Genomic DNA, 26,562 nt, shown 5'->3' with positions numbered 1-26,562 from the left:
GAAGGGAAAGGAGGGGAGGGGAGGGGAGAGGGGAAGGGAGGGAAGAGGATGGAAGAGGGAGGGGAGGGGAGAGAGATCGGCCCCTAGGACCCCAAATAGAAAAGGCCAGATGTATATAATAATTTCTGAACCAAGGGCGGTGCTTCTGTGCAGTGCCCATGCAAGCCTGCAGTGGTCCATCCCATGGATGAAGCTGTGGTTTCCCTTTGGTCCTGATGAATTTCACCATGACTTTTTTCCTCAACAGCAGCTTCCTGGGGAACTCACAGCTCTCCAAAGGCCTTTGTAACTCTCCCTTGGAACACTGACTCTCCATATCCCAGCCATTTCTGCTGTTTCTATCTAAAGTGTCCTCCCTTCCTCCCTCCCTTCCTTCCTTCTTTCCTTCCTACCTACCTACAAGAACTTGGCTTCTACAACACACCCTTTACTGTGTTCCACGCAGAGCCACAGTCAAGCAGTCCTTCCCTTAGATCAAAGGTCTTGCTGACCATAAACTGAAGTCTTTTTCTCTTCTTATCACTGGAGATCTTGAATCCCACTCCATTCTCTGTGCAGTGTCAGGGACCCCAGTGAGCTGCATGGTGAGTTCCTGAGGGTAGTGGCCGAGGCTTCCCCCTCGTACCCCACAAAGGACCCAGCCCCGTGTCACCCACTTCCTGGGTGCTCAGCGGTTTCCTGATGAGTCAGGGTTACAGGAAGCACCCTGGCTTCCTAACACACAGGAGTTCCATTCACCCGAGTCTGCAATTTGCCTCAGTGGCTCACCTAAGCCAGCCTAAATTCTCCAACTGGAAGGTAAGAACCAGCTTATTGCAAGTGTAATTATCTTCTTCCTTCCCCAAATTAAAGCAGAGGGTCCCCTGAGTGTGTGGGGTAATGCTTCATAATGTTTTAAAACTCGGGCTCTACTAACCCCTAGCACCGTTCTTCCTGGAGCGTCCCCTGTCTCTGAGCTTCCGCAATGACTGTATCTTCACAACACACACATCTTGAAATGCCAGCACACCAATCCTCAGTCTTGCCCTCTCCACCAGCTTAAGAATCGTGGTGTTCAAACCCAATGTCTGAAAGTTAGTAATTAAAGGGAAAGCCCCCACTCCAGCTTTTAAGTGGAATCTAAAAGAGTGGTGCCTTCTTCACTGACGAATGCTGGTGGGAAAAAGTAGGTCAGAGGCACGGAATCTGTAAGCGGTCATCCTTCTCCCCGTGAAGAAATGATGAATCCTGGCAGCCACCACTGATGGATGCTAAGGGGGTCCTGAGAAACTCCCTGCTGTGAAACGGGGATTTCACTGAGTGCCAGAGCAGTCCTCACACAGGTGTGGCGCTCACTGCAGACGGAAACCCACCTCTGCAATGCATAGCACGATTTTATAAGATGAAGCTCTGAAAACTCGGATGTGTTAGCTCACGAAAACAAGTCAGGATGTGACAGAGTAACAAACAGGTGAAATGCCATTAGGCCTGCAACTTATTTTAAAATGTTACATATATATACATATACATATATATATATATGTATATATATGATGTATATGTGTGTATGTATGTATGTGTACATATATGTGTAAATTATAAATTTTATATATACATTTACAATGACAAGGCACAATACAGGCCACTGATTTCGTCTACATGGTGTGTGCACAGGTGACTCTGGTGGCATACCATCTTTTTCTGTGTGAGCAACCTTAATGTTGACATTGAATGGGAAGATGCAGGCTGGGGGTTACCTCTGAATGCTAAAAGAGGAACTTCCTGGCACTACAGGATGATCCCATGGGGAAGGCACTTGTCATGCACGCCTGACGAGCTAAGTTTGACTTCTGGCACTCATGGAATGGTGGGAGGAATTAAACAGTTGAGGGCCCAATGCATTGTGGATTCAGCCTGCAGCACAGTGTCCCGGGGAACCTAGAGGCCACACAGCCTGCCATGCGAGATGTGGGGAAGAGATTTCCAGGTTAAAGCTGGTCCTGAAACAAAAGGTGGATATGATCACAAGGGAGGGAACTAGGGAAGCAGAGACAGACGAGGAACAAGTGTGGCTGCCCAAGACTCCTATGAGGCGCACTCTACCTGCTGGACTAGGTGGGGCCTGACTGCAGGACCTGGAGAACTGCGGTATCTGGGAAGTAATGGAAAATATTCATTTATTGAACACCTGATAGATATTAATTTGGGAGAGATTAATTTTGAAGTGGTATGCAGAGGAGGGGGAGACAGAAATACTGAATACTAAGCTAGTATATCAGTCTGGGGTATGGAGAACAGGCTAGCCCAGGATGGAAACCAGGGAAGTAGAAGCCAGAACCACTCCCAAATAAGAGGCACACATGATATAAAAGCACACATGCTATAAAGCACGGCCTTCCCACAGCCCTCAGGCTCTCTTCTGTCTAAAGCAGGAATATTCAACCTGTTGACACTGTGTCGTGACACTGCCGCCCGCAAACATGTTGAGCTGTAGTCGTGGCTAGCCTGGGATGCACTCAGATCCTAGGCCAAAGGTTAGACACATCTGATTGATAGAAGTTCCCAGTTACTCCATTTGGAGACCAACCAGGGAGACCCTTAATCTGTTCAGACCTGATTTGTATATTCTGGGCCTGTCTCTGCCACTTAGCCTTTTGTGTCAGCCACAGGACGTGGGAGCCTTCACCTGCATACATGTCCTGTTTGGGTCTTGCTGTTCTTCTGCAGCGAATGGTAAGGAAGAACAGAACAGGACATGAGAGGCTTCGGGGGATGGGATGGAGGATGGGGACAAGGTCAACGGCGCTCTTGTTCATAGGTAGGGATTTCTTTACCCCAAGGTAACCAGTGACACTTTCCAGTGACTCACTTCCTTCCTCCTAGTCTGGGTGTGACACTACGAAAGGCACCCTGACGTTTACCAGGGAAATAAAAACTAAAAAGGAATCAAACCAACAGTCAGCAGGCCAGGGTGCCTAAGATCCCACACAGAGGAGGGGACTGCAGCAATGGCAACAGTACTGAAGAAACATCACATGCTAGCCATTCTCTGGTCTCAAATGAGGTGGGGGTGGGGAGAAGCAAGGAGCAGCATCTCTGGGGCCAGTGAGAGCATCACATATACACTGTTCAAGTGGCCTTGCTAGTGAACAGCAGCTGAAATCCAGACTGACGGGAGCTGAACATGGCTACCTCACCCTGTGCTCATGTGGGAGGTGCATTCTGGGTCTTTCTCAGCCACTCCAGTCCAAAGTCTTCTTTATCACTGCCCCTCAGAGCCAGCAACAGCTAGGGCAGGGCATGCTGTGGCTGCAGGAGGCAAAGGACTTTCACACCCACTTAGCAGGCATATCACCATCAAAAGGACACCCTGAATGTGGCAGGTATTGAAAAGCTATCTGCACTCCGTCATCCAAAGGAGCGCACCCTTCATGAAAATACTAACAATCCCAACGCCAAGAGCAAACTGAACAGCAGCCTAGAAGATGTTCAAAGAGGGGGGGGGGTGGGGAGGGGGGACATCATCGCTGTAGATAGATGGCCCTGGAGTTGCTTGGCAACCATCCTTGCTAACACCTTCTTCTAAAAAGGAACAGTTTGCATCAGCTTCTGTGCCTCCCTGGGGCCAGTGCCCTGACCACACAGGCCCAAAGCTGGGGCCTTGGGATGAGAACGCCCATGGCTGATGGAAAGCCTGATGGGAAGCCGTGGGTCTTACAGATGCAAGGGGGACAGACAGCTAGTCTCTCTGCACCATTCTGCTAAAAGGACACACTCCCCTGACACAGCTGGGCTAGATGCGGCAAGCCAGGTGTCCAGATGCAACACTTAAGAAGGTCCTTGCTCTACGCCTGCAGAAGCTCACATGAGCACCTCTTAGTGTACCTTAAGTACATAGATGCCTTCTGCCTTGCCTCAGTCCCACACTGTTCCAAGAATGAGAGACATCACAACCCTGATTAAAGTAGAGATTCTGGAATCAGCCGGACTCAGTGTTCGAATCCCAGCTCCCCCATCTCTCAGCTGAACTCACATCTGGGTAAATGACTCAACACCTCTGAACCTCAACACCCCCTCCCCTACTCTCTAAAATTCAGCTATGAACAGGATTTGACTCACAGGGTGATCAGGAGGACCCAATGACAACACACACATCTGGCCTGGTATCTGGTACACATTCAGTGTCCTGACCCATTCCTGAAACAATCTTGATACAATCTGTTCCCTGGAAATGGCAGCTCAGATAAGACAAAGAAGAGGACCTGAGTATGTGGTAAAAATAATATGACCGTAACCACAGCTCACATTTCTGAGTACCTATAGGATGCCAGATAGTATCTCATTTATTTTTACAGCAACTCTGAGAGGAACTATTATTCCGTTCTGAAAATGAGGAAATTAAATCTGAAATTAACACACAGCTGGGAAATGGCTGAGTCAAAATTTAAATAATGCTGCATGAAACTCCCAAGGCTGCCATGCCAATGAACTCTCTGTGTGTAGTGAAATATACACAGCATAGCATTAACCACTGTAGCTATTTTTAAGTACACAGTTTGGTGGCTTTAAATACATTCATACTTCCACACCATCTCTAACCATTTTAGCCCCTATACCTGGAACTTTGGGCCCATTGAATCCAAACTTTACATTTCCAGCCTCAGCCACCATGATGTACCAGTCTATTCTGTCTACACAAACATTACTCCTCCAGGAACCTCACAGACATGAACACCGGCAGGATCCATCCTTTTGAGGCCAGCATATTTGGAGGCCGGGAGGGGGTTGGGGATGGGGAACAGGGAAGTGAAACCTGGGCCTTGTGCATGCTAGCAGATGCTCTACCGCTGAGCTGAATTTCCAATCTTGGTCAATATACTTTTTTAAAGAATTGAACACCACCATGGTAAGGGAAGGCGTCCCACCCACCTACCATCTACCACTACAAACGCTGTCACCCGTTTGCTTTTTCCAGGACTCTATGACCTACTGGGGTAGTGGGGCAGGTCACATTGCTCCCTGCTGAGGGTGTCATTTACCATCAATGTCCACAAACGCAGAATCTGCTCTGCAGAAGTACATACAGAATCAGTATAACCACTTGTGTGTTCCAAGAGTCTGTCCTCGACTTGCTTGTATCTTCCCGATTAGAGTGACCTGGTACCAGTTTGTTCTGCCCTGGCAAGCATTTCGTTTTCTTCTTTACGTTAAGTACAGCACCCCTTAAAATTGGAAGATGGAATTGTGGGAAAAACAACAAATAAATAAACAAACCAAAAAACCAGAAGGATAGATTGTCTACATGAGAACAAATGCTCTATCCACTGGGGAATTCTGGTTCTCTTTGCAGGAACTGAGTAAGTCAAGCGAAACCCTCAGCTTCATAGGATCCTAAGCCTCAGTGTCGGCCCACTTGCTGGAAGGGCCTGCCCAAGTCCTCACTATCAGTGCCAGTGTAACAGGGTTCAAAGTGAGGTCCATTTGGCAGAGGTAGCCAGTCTGAGCCTTGCCATAGTACAGAGCCGGGAGCCTGTCATGGCAGGACACTAGACTGAGTTAGAAGAGACAGACACACAGAAGTCTGCTCTTACCATTCAATGTCTATGATATTCAGCAGAGGTCCAAGCCATGGGCTAGCACATAGCTTCTATGACAGCCACGTTTGACTTCCTGAAGGATAACTTTGCCCAGATGGAAACACTAGACTGCTTAGAGGGGGATTAGAGGTCGTCAGATAAAAAGGATTTGATTAGGACCAGGTCTTACGGTTGGTTGCTGCCACTGGATGTCCACTCAGAAGGATGTCATGGATGAAGCCACAAATGAAGGCCAACCCAGAGGACAGGACCATAATCCACAGAGAAGCATGGAAAAACTAACCTGCCTAACTTTCTCCCATCAGCTGTGCAGCAGAGACACCAGGCTCCTGCCAGCCAGTGATGGAAAGCGGTCAACATGGCCGTATAGTCTTAGATGATGCTGCGAAGCACGGGACACATATGTCAGAAGCCTTCAAGAGCCAGGCCTGGCCTTGCCCTCCACGCTTCCCAGTCCTTAGCGTGGAGATCCTGAAGCCAGATCTTCTGTTCTCTTGCTCATCCCCATTTCAGGCAGATCCCACGGGTAATCAAACTGCAGAGAGCGCCAGTTGTACTTCCAGCCTGACTTTCAATATAAACTGAAATCTGAATGCTCCGCCAGGGTGCTTCTGACATCAGGGGCCACTGAATAATAAATGCCATCATTATCAGAATCCTCCTCTCGCCCGAGTGAGGCAGGGCTGGGCCAGTCAGAACAGGACCTGCACCCTACTGTTCTCACTGCTAACTAGAGATGGAGCCACCAAGCCCTCTCTCTTAGACTCTTCAACTTAGCTACAGCACTGCCAAGAGCCACAGTCCATTTGACCTGTTGGGCACTTGGTAGGGTTGACTCATATATGGGCTGTAGGCCCAAACACTGGAAATAGTAGCAAAATATCTCTGCATTCATTTCTCAGTAGTTTCCTGTGTTCTTATCTCTCCGGCGTCACTTAATTCTAGTGACTCCCTACCAGGTGACGATGCCTCCCTGGGGAACATGTAGAGACATTCATGCTGTCTCTGCTTAGAGGTGTGAAGGGCCACTACTAGAAGCCAAAGGTCAAAGGCCACTGTTGTACATCTTATAATGCACAAGACGGTCTCTGTCCCAAAGAGGTACCTGGCTTAAAATGTCAGCAGTGTTGCTGGTGGGCAAACAGGCGTTCCTCTCTGTTCTGCTGGCTTCACTCCAGCAATAAAACCATTTAATTTCTAGAACATTCCATAGTCACATGCCCTTTGAGCCTTCACATAGACGTTTCCCTCCAACACTACCTTACCCAGCTACACACAGTGAGAACTTCCATTCATCCTTTGGATTTAAGCCAAAGTAAAATTTCTTCTGAGAGGGCCTAACCTAAATCTGACCCTCCTCTCATGTTCTCCAACAGCGATCCAGCTTTCTCTGTCAGGACACATGTCACAATCATTGTGGCTTTTTGTGGTGTCTGTAGTTGTAGCCAGGAAGGAAGAGCTCTTGGGGAAGAGACATTGTGTCTGTCACTACTGTGTCCCATTGTCTGCCTAGAGCAGGCACAACAAGGGGTCAATTCCAGTGTATGAAGGAAGCTGAAAAGGTCCAGCACCTTCCTATACACAGCTACCCCAGGAGACCAAGGCCTTACACTGTACTTAGCACCCTTATACTAACAGACACTCGGTCCTCCAAGACTGAGAAATAGCAAGATGCTAGACCATAGTGAGGAGCATGGTCTCACAGTCTGAGGAGATATGAAAGTACACACATGTATCTACTTCAATGCACCCAGGCTATCTCTGGAAAGATACCAAAACAAATGGGTGAGCAAGAGACATTCCAGTAAAGTATATATAAGACTCTTGGCTTTTATAACTTGGAGATTACTTTGAAGTAATTTTTAGATGAATTTAAGGCCTACGCCTTCAAAGCTAAAGAATAAACAACAACAACAATTCATTATTCCTTTAGAGATGAAGGCCTGATCCAACTCACGCCTTTAAGGAATTATTATATCCAGTTTCCAAGCCTGCGGATTCTGTCTAACTTCCTGTTCTGGAAGGAAGGGAAGCCACATTTCTTCTGGCTTTCTACCCAGGATCTGGGTACATGGAATTCCTTGTTAGTATAGAGAGACTCTCATTCCAAAAACTTCCTATTTCCCCAAGTGGAGTGGCTGGTTCCAACCGCCCATCCTCAGCTCAGCCACCCTCTGCAGGTCGGCTGGGAAACCTTTTTTTTCCAATACATCACTTCTTTTCTCCTTTAACCTGAAGCACCTGAGCTGCTCTCCCGCTTTCCCTTCTAAGCCCAAGGCAACGGAGATGCCAACGAAAGGCCAATGGGAACGCATCTTGCTACTTCCAGCAAAGGCAGGTACAGCAGAGAGTGAAGTTAGAATTAACAGTGAAAATAAGGTTTATCTGTGTAATCTGCAGACTAAGGCCTTCCCGTCTCCATTAGCATAGATAACAGAGTTGTCTGTGTAGTGATAAAGAAGCTGCGGATAGTTTCCCATAAATCTCTATGGCTTGTCTCTGGCTTCCCTCCCTTGGATCATAAGAATACATCATCTTCCCAGGCCAGCTGCCATTTTCCTCCCTAAGCTGGTCGGTCCTTCTCAGCCCTAAACTCTGAGCCCAGGCAGAGCCCACTCCACATTCCTGGCTCTCCAGAGCACTTGGGCCTTCCACAGCAAGCTTTCTCTGTTCCGGCGCTCTCTGAGACTGGATGCATTTCACATTTACCTCCACCAAATGAAATGCTGGGAACCACAGTCTACTGCCCAAGTCCAAAAGGCCCAGAAAATGTCCCTGGAGAACTTATTTTTCTCTGTGATGAAATGAAACAACTTATCATTTGAAAAGTATTTTTGTAGACCTCCGAAGCCATCAGAAAGGGAAAGGAGAAAGAAAAACAAGAAAAAGAAAAAGAAAACCTCTTCATGCTCAGAAGCCTAAGTAGTTTTCTCTTGCCTTTGACAAAACCCGCTTCTTAACTAATATATGAAATACTCTATGTCCAAAGAAATTGTTTTTAATCATTAAGCTTTATAAAATTATAATGCACTTTGCTCTAAAATTGAAGTTCTTTATACAACATGACTTTTTTTTAAATCACAGATGACTTAAAAATTCATGGTAATTATACTAATACCTAGTTATACAGAACTAGTTTCAGTAATAAATGATGGTAATATCTGTAATAATAAAAAGGAATCAAAGAGGGCATGCAGTTTGGTTGAGACCCCTAGTAATGAAAACATCTTCCCCAACTGAGTGAGACTTTGGCTTGGGGAACGTCTTCCGGCCACACCTACCTGGCTGGGTAAAATAGTGTGATATACAGCGTTAGCACAGAAAAATGGCCTTCCTTGGAATTTTCTATCAGTTAGCACAGTTCTCATGATGAGTGTGCCAGCAGGGCTCCTCAGAACCTCCTCTGAGGAAAGCTATGGCTTTTCAGACCAAACGGGAAGAACACATTTGTGGCAGACATTCGCCTGAGGCCTATACTTCTCTGTAGTCTGTACTGAGACCCCTCTCCTCTGCTGGGGTCTGGACTGGGTCTCTCACATCTGTGAGGTCTGGACTGAGAGTCTTTCCCTCTTGTCTGCTAAGGTCTGGATGCAGCCCCTCACATCTGTGGGCTCCGGGACTCAGCCCCTCTCTTCTCCTGTGGTCTGGACGCAGGTCCGGAATGCCCCAAACTATTCACAACTGTTTCTAGTAAGCAGATTACACAGTCCAGTTGGATTTTTTTGTTGGTTTGTTTTCATTTGTTTGTTTGTTTTGTTTATATTGAGTTAAACTTTTTTTAAAAACTGAGAAAATATACCCTGTTATTCTCAATATTTCTGAAATCATTTAAGATGTTTTGTTTGTTTTAAATGCGATGAGTTTTTGTTTTATTTTGTTTTTAAAGTTTCTTTAGAGGCAGATTGTTCGGCATGGTGGTATTTTAAATGTTGAGACATTCTCTAGGAAAGCCTGAGTACAGAGGTTTCAAAGTGACTATGGAGGGCAGTTAGTCCCAAACCCTTGCTTTACATCTATAGGATCAACCCAGAGAAGTGAGCCTTTTTCTCCCCAGGGCCTGAGTGCCAGGTTGGCTCCCAGTTCTCCCTAGTTCTCTCCTAGTCTTTCAGTGAAGCTGCCCTAAGGCAACCCTCACAAGCCCAGGCCAAAAGAGAACTAGCAACAGTTTGCAATTCAAAGAGCATCCAGCTAACAGGCCCTCCTCAGCATAGGTGACAAAGCAAAGGAAGGGATGCAGGAGGAGATGTCAACTACCAGGTTACTCAAAAAGTCTGCCAGTGCCTGCAGTATCTGCCCCAGCAGTGGCGAGAAAGCTCGGGAGGCAAAATGACTCCAATTTCATATTTCCAGCCTAACTTCCCGTCTGAAAAATGATTGTACCACATTGATGCTCAGAAAAGCACTATTCACAACAGTCAAAAGGTAGAAACGGCCCACACACCCAATGGATGAGTAGTAGATGCCAAAAGGAGCATGACTCTACCTTGAAAAGGCCTGAACTAATACACGATGTAACATGGATGAACCCTGAGAACACTCTGCTAAGAGAAACAAGCTCAACCCACGAAGGGCAAATATCGTCGTGGGAGTCAGGTTCCGTGAAGAATCTCGAACAGGAACCTTCCCAGAGGCAGAAAGGGAATGGAAGATGCCAGGACCAAGGGGCTGGGGGACATGGGAAATCATTGCACATATGATTACGTCTGCTGAGACGGTAAAGAGGCCGGGAAATGAAGACTCGTGACAGTTGTAAGACACTGTAAATATACTTAATACCACTGGGCTATGTGCTCAGGAACGCTTACAATGGTAGGTTTTATGTTATAGACTTGGCACTGCAACAGTATGTCCTGCCATTTCTCAATTACAACCCTAAACTTTTATTCTTTTATTACCCTATTTCTTCTTCAAGACCTGCTTCTAGCCAACAGCACCATGGCCAGGCATGTATGTTCATAAATACAGATGCACAGAGTCCCACAAGGGCTACGCTGTGTCCTGCAATCATCCTTCACAAGTATCGGCCCACCCTAAGGCCTCCCACTTGATGACTCCAACAAGGGGGCCCAATGTGACCACACTGTGACACCAAGCCTCTGCCCAACTCTTAAGTTCTTACCAAGGGACATGCACTTGCTACACACATGTTCTCTGTAAGAAAAGCTGCATTCCCACACTAGGAAGACCTCAGGAACTTCTCATTCCTCATTGTCACCCAAGGCCACTCCACGAGGCCCACAACAAAGAGATTAAGTCCATGCCTGGCTATAGAAGCCAACTGCTTGGGACACTGAACAGCAACAGGATGTCCCTCCTGCAAACACATTCAATTCGAAGCAAATCCTTGTACCCTCACAGGATAGAGGAGAGAAGAAGCAAGACTATGATTTCTGAGCGAAGGAGAGCATTTCATTCTCCCTTGCTCATGCAGCAAGGAGAACCTGAGAACAAGAGCAGTCTGACATCGATGGGGGGGCTGGAAGATAAATTTTGTGGGTTATGGTCCTAACTCATCACGCTGGCCTGCCACATGCCAATCCCGTGCACGCCACAGCCTTGAGACAACTTTAGCATACAGTACTGGTGGTCTGAGAGCTTAGCTCTCTAAGAGGTTCAAGACCTCAAGAGTTTCCTGGGAAGAGAGACGACCACTGGGGATCCCTTTCCATTGCCAACACACATGAACATTTAGCACCAATAAGCTGCCACTTGTAAGAAGCCCACTTAACGCCACTCCCCCGAGGATCCTAAACACACGCATCAAGATCACGCTAAGATATTTAGAGGCAAACATCTTTAGAATAATGTTTTGTTCCCCAAGTACTTAATTAGCAGAAACACAGTGCCAGAGAACAGCCCTTGAGTTAAAATGTAAATGTTTTAATGTCCACGTTCTTTCCTGAAACACAAGCGATTCGTCTTACTGGACGGTCAAGAAATAGTGTGGCACTGAAAATCGGCAATCTAGGTGTCAGTCCGCAAGTCCCAACTTTCCAAGCAGGTCTCATCCACCTCTGTGGGCAACATCCCCTTTCACCAGTGGACTAGGCTGCAGAGTCGAATGGCTTTCTCCACTCGCCGCGGATGAGAAAATGCTCCTACTGTCAAGTAACGTCTGAACTTTTTTGACATCCCCCATCAATTCCTCCGGCCCCTCCGTGACTCCCTCCCACCACCAATTCCGGCCAGTTCTCCATACAAGACTCCAGATAGTGCATCACAATTCAAATGAACCCATCCTTTCTTTAAGCAAAAAGTGGGTCCTCCAGAGTGGCTCCATTTGAAGCCAGAGGCCAGAGTGACCAATGGCGGGCTTGCAAACAAGGATCACTGATTTACAACAACCAAAGGTGTATGGTGTGCCCAGGCCTGGCATAATGGCTTCACTCACATGCCAGATCTGAGATCATTGTCTGTTCAATGTGTCCCCTTTCAGGTATCATATTTTCATGCTGGGAAGCACAGATTTTGGGGGGAAGGGGTCAGAGTGCAGGCTAAAGATCTGCACATATTGATACCCCTAACCCTGGTCACTGCCTACAGTTTGTGACCATGACCAGCAACAAGTAACAAAATGCTACTTGCAGCCAAGGCTTGCCATGTGCAACGGTTTTCAGTGAGAGTGGAGAAGCTGCCGGAATGACCGACCATGTGGGGTTCATTAAAACTTGTGAATTTACATACAAGGGAGGCTGGAATGCTTGTGAAGGGAGCCCCATGCCTCCTCACTCAGGGATTTCAAACCCCACCACCACCATTGGCCAATGGTGCTCCAAGGAGAATGGCAGAGACCAATGTGGACTCCAGCGGAGTGCAGTAAACTTCTGCCTTCCACTGCCTCCCCCACACTGAAAGACCCCCCCCACAAGTTGTATTTATACTTCGAAGAAGGAAGTTAACAGTGAAGCAGTAGTCACCTGGGCGTGCTCAATTTCTGACAAGCCTTAGTCACTCTGTACCCAGCAGAACAATTCACATTATATTCCAAAGCCTGTGAAGACTCTGCCACACAAGCTAACACTAACATGCCAAGAGCTCCACTTACCTTCTTTATTAAGCCTCATAACCTCCCTGCTTTTGCCACCCTCTTTTCCAGCCTCTTCTAAATCTACATCTGCAGATGAAAAAGAAAAGGAAAAAAGAAAATGAGGAAAAAAGGGGGGGATGCCAAAGTCAAGGGGGCAGGGAGAGTGTTTATTGACAAACAGATCGATCTAAATACTGTATCTGAAAATCTTACAAATTTTGACAATGCAACATTTTCTCCCGAGTCTGGCTTTCCATCTACCTGGCCCAGATAGGTACCCCCAAAAAAGGAAAGGAAAAAAAAACTATGCAAGCAGCAACAGAGTCGCCTTTTAAACAGGCACCACCGTGGGGCTGCTAAAGCCCACCCCGCAGGCTGCCTGCCCCGGAGAGCCAGGCACAGACAGACAGACAGCTTTGCTGGCAGCCGGGCCTCTCTGTGCTCTGATGGTCTGTGTCTGTGTGTATTTATTTAGAGAGAGAGAGAGAGAAGCATGGAGGACGCCGGGGGCCACTCTCTCTCACACACACACTTTTTCCCAGTGGCTCTAGGTGAATGGAAAGGTTACAGGATAATAAAAGGAGGAACAGGCGGTGGGGTTCTTACTGTCGGAGCAGTGTAATTTGGCGGCGTCGATCCAGGAGGACCAGGGTTTGCCCAGAAACGCCTCCGGACTGGGCACTTTGCGGTGCAGTGTCGCCATTGCTGTTCCTTCTTGTTGCTTTTTCCCTGTTCCTTCGGCAGCAGCAGCCGAGAGACACGGGATTCGAGAACGCTCCGACGTCATCTTCGGAACGTTCCGACATTGAGTGTTCTGAGAGGGGGAGGAGGGCGGCGGAGGAGGCGGGAGGCGGGGCGCGCTCGGCCCTGCCCGGCCCTGCTGTGCTGCGTGCAGCCGCTGGGGGCGCCAGAGAGGCGCCGTGTGCGCCGGGCTGGGGAGAGCGCGGAGTCGGGCAGGCTGAGAGCAGAGCCTGAGTGCGCCGCGGGTTCAGCCGGGCAGGGTCGCCTCGCGCCAGGATGCTGCGCCCCGCCGCCCTGTCCAGCCAGCAACCCTGGCGCGACCCCGGGAAGAAGCACAGGTTCTTTCGTCCAGTCGCCACTGGAGGACCGAAAGTTTTGCTCGCTGCAAGTCCCTTCCTCCCAGAGTCCCAGTCACCCACCGTGCGACGTCCTAGAAGGATCCCGGAGGCTTAGTGGGAACGAAATCGGCTGTTTTGCACCCCTCCATCCTTAGCTCTCAGGGTAGAGCAGGGACTCTAGAGAGTACACCTCCCAGCTACCATCCACTTCACCCTGTCTCCTCTCTCGGTGAGCCTTGGAATCCGGTCTCTTCGCAGATGCCTTCAGGAGGCAGAAGCAAAGGGGAAATGGACATAACTCCGAGAAACCGGTGAGTGGGGGCAAGGGGAGTGATCATTCCATCCTTGGCTTCATAGCAGGCAAAATTCCAAAATCATTTTGTCTCTGGTGTTCCCGGGGATCTGTGCGATGGTTGTGTGTCCCAGCTGGTAGAGCCACTGCGGAGACTTTGCTCCGCGCACACCAGAGACAGAGCGAGCTCAAGGCTCTTGGGTGATGCTAAGCCCCTCTCGCAGACCCAGCACTTCCACAGAGCATGCAGGTTGGCCAGAGGACTTTGCATCCCCTAAGAACCTGACTGCCAGGTGTGTAGACGCGTGGCGCTTTGAGATGTCTCTTCTGACCCTAAGGGCTGGTAAATGAGACCTTAACACGTCTGTTACCTCTTTAAAATTGTTTGCTTACTAGGAATTCCCTAAACTGTAAAGACACCCTTACCCCGTAATCAATAACTTTTCTATTTGTGAAGCATCCTTCCATGCTTACCACTGCTGTCCCCGGGAGCCCTTCTGCTCCACACTGAAGCGTTGCTTAATTCTGAGCTGTATTCTGGTTGAGCTGGAATGTCCTGGCACTCAGCACCATGAACCACAAAACCTGCATTAGGATGGGGGCGGTGAAGGAACCTCTAGAGGCTTGTTTTCAGCTGTGATGTGTGTGCGAGTGGGCCTGCCTCTATCGGACATGGATAATTCTCAGGTTTTGGATGCATTGCTACCTAACTAAGGTGCCAGTGGGTAAGGAATTACCTTACTTTAAATACTTGTGGTTTGGGAAATATTTCTCAGACCTTGACATCTTAGATGAGCCAGGTGCTGTACCTGATATTACTTCACCCATGCATCCTTTTAAATAACATTGTTTCTCATGGACTGGTTGCCCAGGGTCAGAGAGAGACGGAGATCCATCCTGGTCTTCACAGAGCTGCAGCTGGAGAACGATCATGCTTAGCTCTTCAGGGAAGCCAGGCACGTGTACAGTGACCCAGACCAGTGTGGCAAGGGTATGGACTTTCACAGCTGGGCCAGTTCCTTGGCGGAAGTTGAAATGAGCTAAGAGTGATCAGAAAAAAAATGTGTAACCAAGAAAACGGAATCTGCTCTGCATATTAGAAATTGGGAAGATCTTATAGTAAGCTGAGGTCTGGTCTTGCCTAGGAAAGGGGACCATGCAGTACCTTGGGTGAACGTAAGCATATGTGGGTCGTAGGTGTGGCTTAGCTGTGTAACGTCTTGTGTCCTACTAGGACCATCATTGGGAGCTAGCTGGAGGCAGCTAGGAAAAAACCAACATGTTCCATTCAAACATGTCCCCCAAATTGCTTAATAGTCTTCGACTTAAATGAATCCATCTATCCCATCTGCCACTCTTGCTAAATTTCTCTGAACATCTCAATTTGTGAGGACTTTGCTACCTACACCATTCATTTTTTCTCTAAGATTTCTCAGCACATGGAAGGCAAGTGTACCACCCACCATACTGGTTGGACCATATTGCTTGTTTTTCCTACCTCACTGCCTGGTGATGGATTAGAAACAGGACTAACATCAGAAATCCTCCTTACCACCTAGGAATGCCAGTTGGAGGGATTTCAGCTCTTTGTTGACTGATAGCACTAGAGCCCAGCCATGAATGAGCCCAGCATGATGAGAAGACTCTTTTTGATAAGTAGAACTGCAGGAACCCAGGACATTGGCATTCTGGCAGGGCAGGTCAACCTCCATGGGAATGTGTCCTCTGCTTTCCAGTCCCCTTGCCCCTGGCAGAGTCAACAGGCTCCTGTCTCTTAGGATATGCAAAAGAGTTCTGTCCTCCCTGTGGCTCGGACTTGGTGGATCCTGCCCTGTTCCTAACCACTGTCACTTGCCAGGGCCACCACAGGAGCAGTGGTAGCCCTTTCTTACCCCTTAGCTCACCTGGGAAGAAGTTGAAAACTGATATACGTGTACTCACTGAAACAAAGCCAGCCCTCATTGCTTAATGTAGTGGGGGGAGGGGAGCTTGAGGGAGCCTGGGCTAGGGCTTGAGATAGGCGGCAGTGTGAGCATGTGATTGAATGTCCTGAATCCTACTGAACCTCAGCTTTTTGATCTGGTGAATGGCCACCCAAAGCTGCTGTTCTCTTTAAGTTGATGTATTAGGGAAAATTCAGGGTGCTGAGCCCTGCAGATAAATAAGGCCTGATACATAGTGACTCATAGACATGTTTATCATGATTCTTCTCTCTCTCTCTCTCTCTCTCTCTCTCTCTCTCTCTCTCTCTCTCCTTCCCTCTCCCTCCCCTCTCTCCCCCTCCCTCACTTGCTCTCAGTTGTTGCATTGGTTTTGGTTTTGGTTGCTTGTTTCTGTTTTGTTGTTTTGTTTTGAAATGGGGTATCACACTATAGTCCAGGATGGCCTCAAACTCACTGTGACCTCACTGCAATCTTCCCGCCTTGGCCTCCCACTCCGTGCGGCCTGTTTCTTTAGTCAGGATGCATGAGATGCTGGGAATAGCATCTGGCAGTTGGAAAGAGGCCAGCCCTCTGACCGTGATTGCTTCTAGAAGAAACTCTGAAACTTCTGTCCCAGACATTACTGTCTGGCAGCACAGGATAGACCTTCCAGTACAGAGTAGACCCCGCAGAAACTCTTCCACTGAGAACACTGATGACAAGGTCTCTTAATAGAGAGCAAAATGGGATCTCTATACATTGCGTTTGTCTTCAGATTTCTTGTTCCTTACAAAAGAAATTTAATATTGAATTCTGAAAATTGTTTTCCTTCTGATAATGAAAGGATGGATCACAGAGATTCCTATCACACAGCGCCTTGGGCATTCTCTCTCCTGTTTACTCTTCTCACTTTGACAGATCTACTTTAAAAATGGAAGGGTTTTGTGCTGGTTTGAACTCCTAGACCCCAGCGGGTTGAACTATGTAGGAAGGATTAGAAGGTGTGGGATAGTTTGAGGAGGTATATCACTTTGGGGTGGGGGGTCTTTGAGGCTAAAAACGCCCAGCCATTCCCAGTTAGCTCTTTCTGTCTTGTGGATGTATTTCAAGATGTGAGCTCTCGGCTGAGATTTCAATGCCATGCCTGCTGCCCTGCCCCCCACCGTGATCAACACGGACTCACCCTCTGAAGCTGTGAGCCCCAGGTAAGGTCTTTTATAAGTTGCCTTGGTGTTGATGTCTTATCTCAGCAATAAAACCATAACTAAGGCGAGTTTATTGTGGCTCGAAGTCTAAGGAGGTGCTAGTCTGTCCCCAAACCTGATACCATTTTCCAAACCATTTTCAATACATTTACTGACACATCTATTATTATAGGTGTAAGGATACTGCTGTGTATGTTTAAAAGGTGAATTTTATGGTCAGTTTTCCTGCACATTTTTCTTTCCTTTCTGTGTTTCTGCCTGGGGGTTATGTACACACACATGTGTGTGAAGACCAGAGGCACACCCTACATGCTGTTTCTCAGGAGCTGTCCACCTTGGTTTTGTTGCTGTTGTTGTTGTTGTTTTAAAAACAACCGTCTCTTGGTGATATCTGGGACTCGATGGTTGGGTTGGGCTTACTGGCCAATAAGCCCCAGAGATCTGCTCATCTTCATTATCCCAGAACCGAGATATAAGCATGGGTCACCACACCCAGCTTTATAAGATGGTTTCTGGAAATCTCAGATCTTCACAAACCTTTACCAACTGATTCATCCCCCTGCTCCCTGCCCCCCGCCCCCAGGCCTGCTTTTATCATATGTACTGTCACATGGCATTATGTATGGGATACCCATTCTTTTTAATTGCTGCATACTATTCCACACAATGGTCCAGCGTTCCTTTAGCTATTGCCTAATTGATAGCTATTTTAGAGTTCTGGTTTTATGAAGGAGAAGGTGGTCGATACTTTTATTTTTATACATGCTTGGTGGGCACAGGAGGGAGCATTTCCACTCTGAGTTAGAATTGCCAGGTACGTGCGCTTTCCATTTTAACAGCCTTGCCAGATCGTCTTTTAAGCAGCTGACTAGTCCAGACTCCCTGGAGCGTGTAGCCGTACCCGTCTCTTCACACACTTATTAATGCTCAACATTTTCAAAATGCTAGCTCCTGGCAGTACGAGGGGAGCGTGTCTTATTTGCTCGCGTTTCCCTCATTTTGGGTGTTTTCAAGCATTTTTAATGTGCACTTTATTCTCGCTCTTTGAACTGCTGTGTCTGTTGATTTGTTGTTGGCATTTTGAGGCCTTTGTGTTGATTTGAAGGAATTTTCTATGCCTCCCAGACACACAGCATCCTGCCTGCTTAGAAACGCTGCCACTTCTCCCTGTTAATTGTCTTTTTCCAAAGTACTTAGCTGTCCAGGACTTCTCCTTGGAGCCTTCTGCTTTGTGTCTTACTTAAGGAAACTGCTCGTCCTCACAGCCATGGGTCTCGTCTTACCGTTTCTCTTTATGCTTGGCAGGTTTTTGTTTCACATTTAGATACGGTTCTTCTGGTGAAGCTAGAAGGCGAAAAAAAGTGAATTTCGCCTGGAGTCCTTGGGAGACTGAGGCAGCAGGATTGTGAGTTCCAGGCCAGCCTGGGCTACATAGCAAGATTCTGCCTCACAAACACAATGTAAAAGTTTTTGGTTTTTTTGGTTTTTTTTGCCTTCAGCACCAGGTGCTGCAGGGATCTATCACACACTTGCTCAGCATTGTGAGGTCAGAGCTGCCCTTTTTGTCCCATTTCCAGTGCCTTTTCCCTGCGCTCGGCCATGATGGTCTCGTGACTCCATTCACACCCATGTCTTGCTTTCATAACATGCATTCATGCCCTGCTCTCTGTATGACAGTGTAGCGTGTGACCTGTATGTGGCAACAGTCATCGTGGAAGTAGGCCCGATCAGGGGTCTTCCTAAGAAATGTACCCTAGCCCATGCAAATGCATCCCATACACCCAGGCTCAGTAGCCACAGCCAACATAAGTCTCCGCAAAGATGGTCCCGAGGTGCATTTTCCAAATTAAATATCTATGACCTGGAGAGATGTGTGCTCTTGTCTTCTAATATCCAAAAGACAACCCCTAGCTCAGTGTGGGTGAGTCGTAAGATAGGAGGTGAGGCTTGGACATGCCTATCTGCCAGTCAATCCAGAAGGAAAAAGCTGGGCTGTGGCTAGAGGAGAGAAATAAGGCTCAAGTGGTGCTGGGTGTTTGGGATCTAAGAGGGGACATGGAAGGGAGAGAAGCAAGTGGGCCTGTGGCTTTCAGTCAGGCCTTCAGCAACCAGGAGAGGCCTGCTGGGGTGGCCGCCAGCCAGGTGGCTCTGGGCTCATTCCTAGCCAATGCTCACTTAGAAGGTTTTCTGTCCTGCTGCTTCATTTCCTGATTCAAGCTTTCCATAGGAAGTCCTTGCCACTACTGTGACATGGGGTGTCAAGTCTCAGGTTGACACTTAGATGGGAGCACTTAGAAGGATGGGAGCACTAGCCTTCTCTCACACCAGCCCTGTGCTGAGACGACACCATCACTGGTGAGAAGGGCTTTTGCTGGGATGCAGGAGGCAGCTGCTACCCAGTGGCCAGCACCTCCTGACACCTTTCCCTCATACCTGCTCTATACTCTCTCAAGGAGCAGGCCTTGAGCACAGGCCTATGACAAGGAGCAGAAGCCTGGAGACTTTCAGACTACAGAGCAGTCAGAGCAGAGGGTCAAGTCCAGGTCTCCATGGGTAGGGCAGATCTTGCTCATTCTCTGTGTGATGCTGGTGTCAAACATTTTAATTCTCATGTAGGCCTTGGTCTTTCAGTCATGGTCTGTTCAGCTGCCTTCCTTTAGGAAGTGCTTGCCACCATGTTTGGAGACTGTTGGGATGCTGTAATTGTGTGTGTGTGTGTGTGTGTGTGTGTGTGTGTGTGTGTGTTGGGGAGGGAGGGAGGTTCTGTCCTCATCTAGTAGAAGCCAGTATAAACTGGATACGCATCTTTCCCTGAGCTCAAGGCAGCCTCCATGGGCCAAACTGATGGAGGTGGGTTTGGAGAGCCTGATGTTAGCTGCTAGTGGCAGACTCCCTCTCTCTTCCGTGCATTTTCAGAGAGTGAATGTCCAGCCTCAGCAACAGCTTTGCCAGCGTGGGCTTCTTTGATCACACCCTACCACAACTAGGAGACCTAAACCTTGCTCACTGACAGCATTTGAAGATGCAAATACTGCTATGGATTGGAAGGTGCCTGAGGAATGAAAGGGGACATAGCCATGTAAGTACAGCATCTTCTTGCTGCCTGGTTACTTGCAGGCTGTTGCTTTCCTACTCCAAATCGAGGGCTGCTTGGTGCTTAGGCAGAATACTACAAGCAGCTCATATCGCCAGCTCATGGATTATGAAATTGACTCCATCAGGGAAGCTCCTTCCCATTGTTTTCCCCCACCCCCTAGATATCAAATGCCAGGCCAGTGCTGCCGCAATGCACTCCGCAACTGCACCTTTTCTTTCTGCTATTCACATCACAGGCATTGTAGATTTCTTATGACCACCTGCCTGGAAAATGGCCGCGAGGTGGCACTGGGAATGTCCAGGCTCTCTAAGGCTCACGATGGGCTACACGGACCGGAGAAGGAACGGCGTTGTAGATGAGTCACCAGCTCCACTGAGAGTTTTACACTTTGCTAGAACAAGAGTCACTCCCTGTGACCACACAGGGCCAGTGCTCCGTGTGGTACAGAGCAGTCTCCAGGGAAGTGTTTAGGTTGGCTGTCTCTCAAGAACTCTCTCATGCTCCTGCTCGAAAGATACAATGCCTTGGGTCACGGAATGATAAGGGGCCTTGGTTCTACTGTTGCTTGATTCGCCCTATGCAGGACTAGGAGGAGACACTAACATACATCAGCTTAATAAATTTGACAGTGAGGAGGGGCAGTGTGTGTGGTTTCAATTACAGATTGACCCAGGATTGATTGAACTGTTTGCTCGGCTCCGGCAGTGATGGAGCCCGAGGATTGGCTGGACTCTGCCAAGAGGTGGGTATTGGAACATCAATCAGCTGGTGGGCTCCATGTCGCTTTGTATCCTGGGAGAGTCAAATTATGAGTAAAATGCCACCGTGATGTGGGAACGATGCCACGGGATGGGTTAGCTCAGCTTGCCCCAGCGTTCGTTCCTTGTACCTGTATAGCCTCATCTATACAAACCTCCCCGCCCCCTCCCTCATTCTGTTCTCACCTTGTTCTCTGTCTTTAGTATGAACCACCTCGTGAGATTTTAGGGAAGAAAGACCATAGTGATTGCATCTATTAAGAAGTCCTTACTGACCTGCATGGTGAGGCTTGTGTGAAATTTCAGCATGCGGGAGATTGAGACAGAAGGATCACAAGTTCAAGGCCACCCTAGGCTATGTATCAAGAGCTTGTTTTGAACAAAGGAAAAAGAAAAAAGAAACGGCAGTACATAATTTCTCGTAAGTAAGTATTTTACCATTCAGATACTGATCAACTAAAGGAATTGTCTCAGTTAATGTCATGTCATGTAACTGCCCCAGTTAGATCAACCTGGGGTATCTCAGGAAATAACAACCTCATTTTCTAGAACCAGAAAATCAGACTGGCTCCCCTTGTCTGATATGTAGAAGATAAATGACACAGGGGCCTGAGTGGGATGGTGGCCACCCTGAAGTAGCCAAGGCTTGGGAGAAGAGAAAGCTGATCTGAGCAGGACATGCCTCGCTGATATAAATAGATGGTGACATAGTGGCTCAGCACTGCAGGCAGGGGCAGTGGCTACCTTAACAACCAGCCTGAGACACAGAGATGGTAGTTTACCATAGTGACAGCCTTCAGTGGACAGCGGGCAAGTCCCAAGGGTGGTCCAGATAGGGGTGAGAGAATTCTGCAGGGCCTCAGGGCTACAATCACAATGTGAAGTCATGTGACATGGGTAAGAAGACAGCGTTTTCAGTTGGTCTGACTTCAAAGGGCTGGAGATGAAGCTGTCAGCTGAGACCTCCTGCCTGCCGAAGACCATGGGCTAGAATCCCTGCACTGCATGGACCAGATGTGGTGGCACATGAAGGTCAAGGCCATCCTCAACCACGCAGGAGTTCAAGGTCAGCCTGGGACCCATGAGATCCTGTCTCAAAACAAAGAACAGTTCTCTCAAGAGGAAATCTTAACATTAGGGCTGTGCTGATCCAAGGTGAGAAAGATGAGTTTTTCAAGACTCCGTAACACTCAGTTACAACCACATTATAGAGACACTGAAGTTTCTCCTTTTGGTGGTCCCAACACAATCTCCAGCCCTGGGGATTCAGAGACGGAGAGAAGGGAACAGTCACTCAGATTAGGCAACCAAGTGTCTCAGATACCAGGGGCCCGAGCTGGTCAAACCAAGAGCAAAAAGAACAGCTTCTCCTTGCACACCCAGAAGTATTCTAGGTTAGAGAGTAAATTCTCAGCCAACCCCAGTTCTGAGCTATGTCCCCCAACTATTGTGTTTGTGCTGCGATTCGTTACTGGCTAAAAAAGGATGTCCTGGCTAAAGAATAGCTGCCAGAATCACACAGCACCTGTTTGAAGTAGTCAGATTTTCCCTCTTGCATAGAGAACAATTGTTATCAATTTTTTTCCATAGGAAGAAAAAGCCTAAATGAGAACAATCATCTGCCTAAAATAAATGTTAGAATTTTGATATGTTGGTAGCCTATTGCTATCCACACATTATCTCTCTACCATCTACCTGTCAATCATGTTTATAGGCATTTAGATCCCCATTCTGCAAACTAAAATACTTAACTTATTAGAAAATCCATAGCTACATATATGAACATGAATATGAACATACTATATATTTTTATATACTTATATACATATACCATCATAGTTAATATAGTGTGGTGGTTTGAATATGCTTGGCCAATGAGAAGTGACACTATTAGGTGTGGTATTATTGGAGAAGGTGTGGCCTTGTTAGAGGAAGTGTGTCATTGTGTGGGGTGGGCTTTGAGACTCTTATTCTCAGGCTCTGCCCAATATGAAAGAGAGTCTCCTGGCTGCCTTCAAATCAAGATGTAGAACCCTCGACTCTTCCGGGACCATGTTTGCCTACACACTGCCATACTTCCTGCCTGATAATGGATTGAACCTCTGAAACTGTAAGCCAGCCACAGTGAAATGTTTTCTTTTATAAGAATGACATTGGTCATAGTGTTTCTTCCCAGCCACAAAACCCTAAGGCATGTAGGCCAATATAATCACTTTTTAGACAGTCACCGCAAGCACAGTATTCAAGTCAATGATATAGTGTTGAACTATAACATCTTTACTCCCCAGTTATGAGCATTTAAGTTTGAATTTTGAAATGTGTTACTACAGATTAATACTGTCTCAAAAAGAAAATAAATAAATTGAATAACCAGAAATACTAAAAAGAATAGCTACACAATTTTTTTTTTCTCTTTTCAAGACAATATTTCTCTGTGTAGCCCAGGCTATGCTGGAACTTGCTCTTTATACCAGGCTGGACTTAAACTCACATAAGTCCTCCTGCCTCTGCCTTCCAAGTGCTGTGTTTAAAGGTATCCTGGTTATTTTTAAAGAGGCTTTTCTGTAAATGAAACTACCAAGTCAAGGGAATATTCATTTAAATTTTTTAAATTGCTAAATTTTGCTGAAGTGTGTCCGAATTCCCATTTTCCCGTGATCTATGCTGTATCGACCTCTCGTTTTGTTTTGTTTTGTTTTGTTTTGTTTTGTTTTGTTTTGTTTTGTTTTGTTTTGTGGTTGTGGTTGTTGTTGTTGTTTGTTTGTTTTTGGTAGTGCTGGAGATTGAACTCAGGGGCCACACACATTCCAGACAAATGCTCTGCCGCCAGGCTACAACTCCAGGCCTTTCTGCGTTTTAACAGGGGCTCACTGGATGCTGCCCAGGATGACCTTGCACTTGGGAGGCCCAAGCAAGACTTGAGACTCTAATTCTCCTTCCTTAGCCCCTCTCAAGGCTGAGCTTAGAAGTGTGCACCACTAAATCCGGGGGTGGGGGTGAGACCAAGACAGGATTTCTCTGTGCAGTCCTGACTGTCCTCAAACTCAGAGATCTACCTGCCTCTGCCTCCCAAGGGCTGGGATTAAAAGCATGCGCCGCCGCCACCACCACCACCATAACCTAGCCCAGTTATATACTTTTTTTAAAAGACCACATATTTTAACAAAAGTAAACCATAGAATTGTCAGTCTGGCCTGACCCGTTCAAACACCAGAGTTCCATTTTCAAATGTCACAGCCTGGGCATCATGGCTGGGGTGAGGGTTAGGTTTTGTTCCTATTTCTGTAGGTCAGGAAATCTCTCTGAAGGCATTTAGTCACTTTGCAAAAACACACAGAGAAGTCACATTGTATACATTCTTCCCCTCCACTGAAAAGCTGTGTCCTTTCATTAGGGAGGGCCAGCAAGGAAGCAGCAACGGGTCTGGCTTGTATAGGATTTATTCAGAATGAATCATGTTGTCCCTTTGATGAGCTTCATAGAGACAATTCTATACTCTCAAAATCCCCACCAGCAATAACACGAATCACAAATAGCCTCAGCTTATTGTAGCTCCGCTCTCCAGTGGCATGGCTTCTCTGGGTCTCCTGTGGCACAACAGAGGATGATAGGCGGCCCAAATGCATGCCCCGTTCCAGCCAGGGCTGTTACGAATCAGACTTTCTCTGAACCCTGGGGTAAGCCATGTATGGACCTCTAAGACCTTGTCTTTGCTCTCAGAGTTAGACATGGTCGTCCTGCTTGCTCTTTGGACCTCCCTGTCTACACTAGGCCCAGGGAGAGAAGAGAATCCTCCCCCACCTACAAATCCCTGACAGCCTCCCATTCTCCCATTCTATCAGCCCTCTTATTCCTGCAGGAGGAGGGAGGGGAGGCCTCAGCTACCAAGCAGGGCAGGTGTGAAACCCAGGCCATTGAGATCTGGGCAGAATGCTGCCAGGTTAAGGGGCAAAGACACCAGGTCCAGAGTGCAAAATACCCCTACTGACTTCAGGGAACCCTGAGACTAGGACCAGGGACCAGGATGTGTCTGGATGAGGGATTATGGGAACAATGAAGAAGGTTAAGACTCCCTTGTTTTGTTTTTGCCAGCAGAGAGCCAGGTTCTGTAGCAACTGTGGAGACAGTCAGAACCAGGGCGGAAGGACTTCCTGTGCACTCCACCAATCACCTGAATGGTACCTTTGAGAGAAACAGGCTAATGTCAATTTCTCACACACACCCCCCCGCCCCCCTCAACCCTCATCCCACCGGTGGTGTCTTCCTATTTGGAATCAGGGAGCCATCACACTGCAGCCCAGCCTACTCTGAGTCCCAGACAGCAAGAGTGGACTGTGTGCCCTGCAGCAGGGTAGATGGCCCTGTAGGCTGACCCTGGGAGGTCCCCGGCAGCATACGGAGTAGCAGCCTCTAATGAGGAGCTTCCTGTGGTTGCTGAGGGGGGAGAGAGTGGGAAGCCACTTCCATGGTGGAAACTGGAGCCCTGACATTTTTTTCCCCTTTGAGGTTGGAGCTGGGAGGGATTGCAGTAGCAGCAGCACCTGCTATGCACACTCAGTCACAAAGCTTTTGCTGAGCTCTTCTTTAAGGCTGACCCTGTCAGAAGGGCCTGCAGAAGTTCAAAACACGTGTCTCCATCCTGCAAAGGGATTTCCAGAGCTGCTAGGCATCTCTGGTGGCCTGAAGACATCGGGTGCCATCCATTAACCCTACAAATGTTGAATGTTAGTATTGTACAACAATGTCTTTGCAGAGATGATCTGCTAAGATTCCCTTGGGTTGGCTCCTTAGACAGTAAATGTTATCCTGTGTACCCAGTAGAAGAGAAAGGCTGAGGGGGAATTTATAGTGGCACACGCACAGAGCAAGGGTGATGTAAGATGGTGCACAAAAAAGACTTGAAGTTACTTGTGATGGGAGGCAGCCACAAGCACAGAAGCACTGGCCGCCGGCAGAAGCTACAGAGGCAAAGACCAGGTTCTTGTATACAAACTGTACTGGGCATGTGGCCTTGTTTTTGAGCTGGTTAAAAACAAAATGTTGAACTTGTGGCTTCCCAGAAATGTTAGAGAATAAATCTGTGTTGCTTTATGCCTCCAGGTCCATGGTAATTTGTTACAGTAGCCCCAGGGCTCTCCTTGGAGATGAAGTAGAAGCCTGGGTCTAAAGATACTTTGGGTAAGTAGAGTCACATTCATTCCCTTGGGAATAGATATTGAGTGACCATGATGGTCCAGACACAGGAGCTGTGAACAAGGACAGTGGCATCCCTGTTTACACTGGGATGGGAGTGAAGAACAGGTAATACACAGAGAGTGTCTTACTCACTGTTCTGTCCCTGTGAAGAGACACTGTGACCACGGAAACTCTTAGAATGGAAAGCATTTAAGTAAGGGCTTGCTTACAGTTTCAGAGGTTTAGTCCATTGTCTTCATGACGGGGAGCCTAGTGGCACTGGAGCAGTAGCTAAGAGCTACATCCTAATTCACAGGCTGTGGGAGGGAGGGAGAGAGAGAGAGAGGGAGAGGGAGAGGGAGAGGGAGAGGGAGAGAGAGAGAGAGAGAGAGAGCACAAGCCTGGGCCTGGTATGGACTTTCGAAACCTCA

The 26,562-nt window shown here is 47.7% G+C and overlaps 1 protein-coding gene and 1 long non-coding RNA gene across 9 annotated transcripts in view; one reads left to right on the top strand and one right to left on the bottom strand.

Moving 5' to 3' along the window:
• Positions 1-13,433, bottom strand: part of Atxn7l1 (ataxin 7 like 1) — a 218,800-nt gene extending 205,367 nt beyond the window's left edge. For 7 of the 8 annotated variants that reach the window (XM_021178812.2, XM_029484852.1, XM_021178814.2 and 4 more), the window contains exons 1-2: positions 13,210-13,399; positions 12,622-12,690 (exon numbers count right to left, since the gene is read on the bottom strand). In XM_021178812.2, coding sequence (XP_021034471.1) covers positions 12,622-12,690; positions 13,210-13,390 — 250 coding nt within the window. In that variant the 5' untranslated portion in view covers positions 13,391-13,399. Of the gene's footprint in view, positions 1-12,621; positions 12,691-13,209 lie in introns of all 8 variants that reach the window. The other variant, XM_021178821.2, reaches the window with a different exon arrangement.
• Positions 13,434-13,574: 141 nt separating this feature from the next.
• LOC110306417 lies at positions 13,575-26,084 on the top strand. The gene is made up of 4 exons (XR_003838425.1): positions 13,575-13,993; positions 20,018-20,180; positions 21,161-21,381; positions 26,057-26,084. It is a non-coding gene; the product is annotated as an uncharacterized LOC110306417 (long non-coding RNA).
• Positions 26,085-26,562: the final 478 nt, after the last annotated feature.

This window comes from Mus caroli, chromosome 12, assembly GCF_900094665.2.
Source record: "Mus caroli chromosome 12, CAROLI_EIJ_v1.1, whole genome shotgun sequence".
Taxonomy (NCBI): Eukaryota; Metazoa; Chordata; class Mammalia; order Rodentia; family Muridae; genus Mus; species Mus caroli.
Note: the sequence above shows the minus strand (reverse complement) of the source record. Positions and strands in the feature narration are given on the sequence as shown.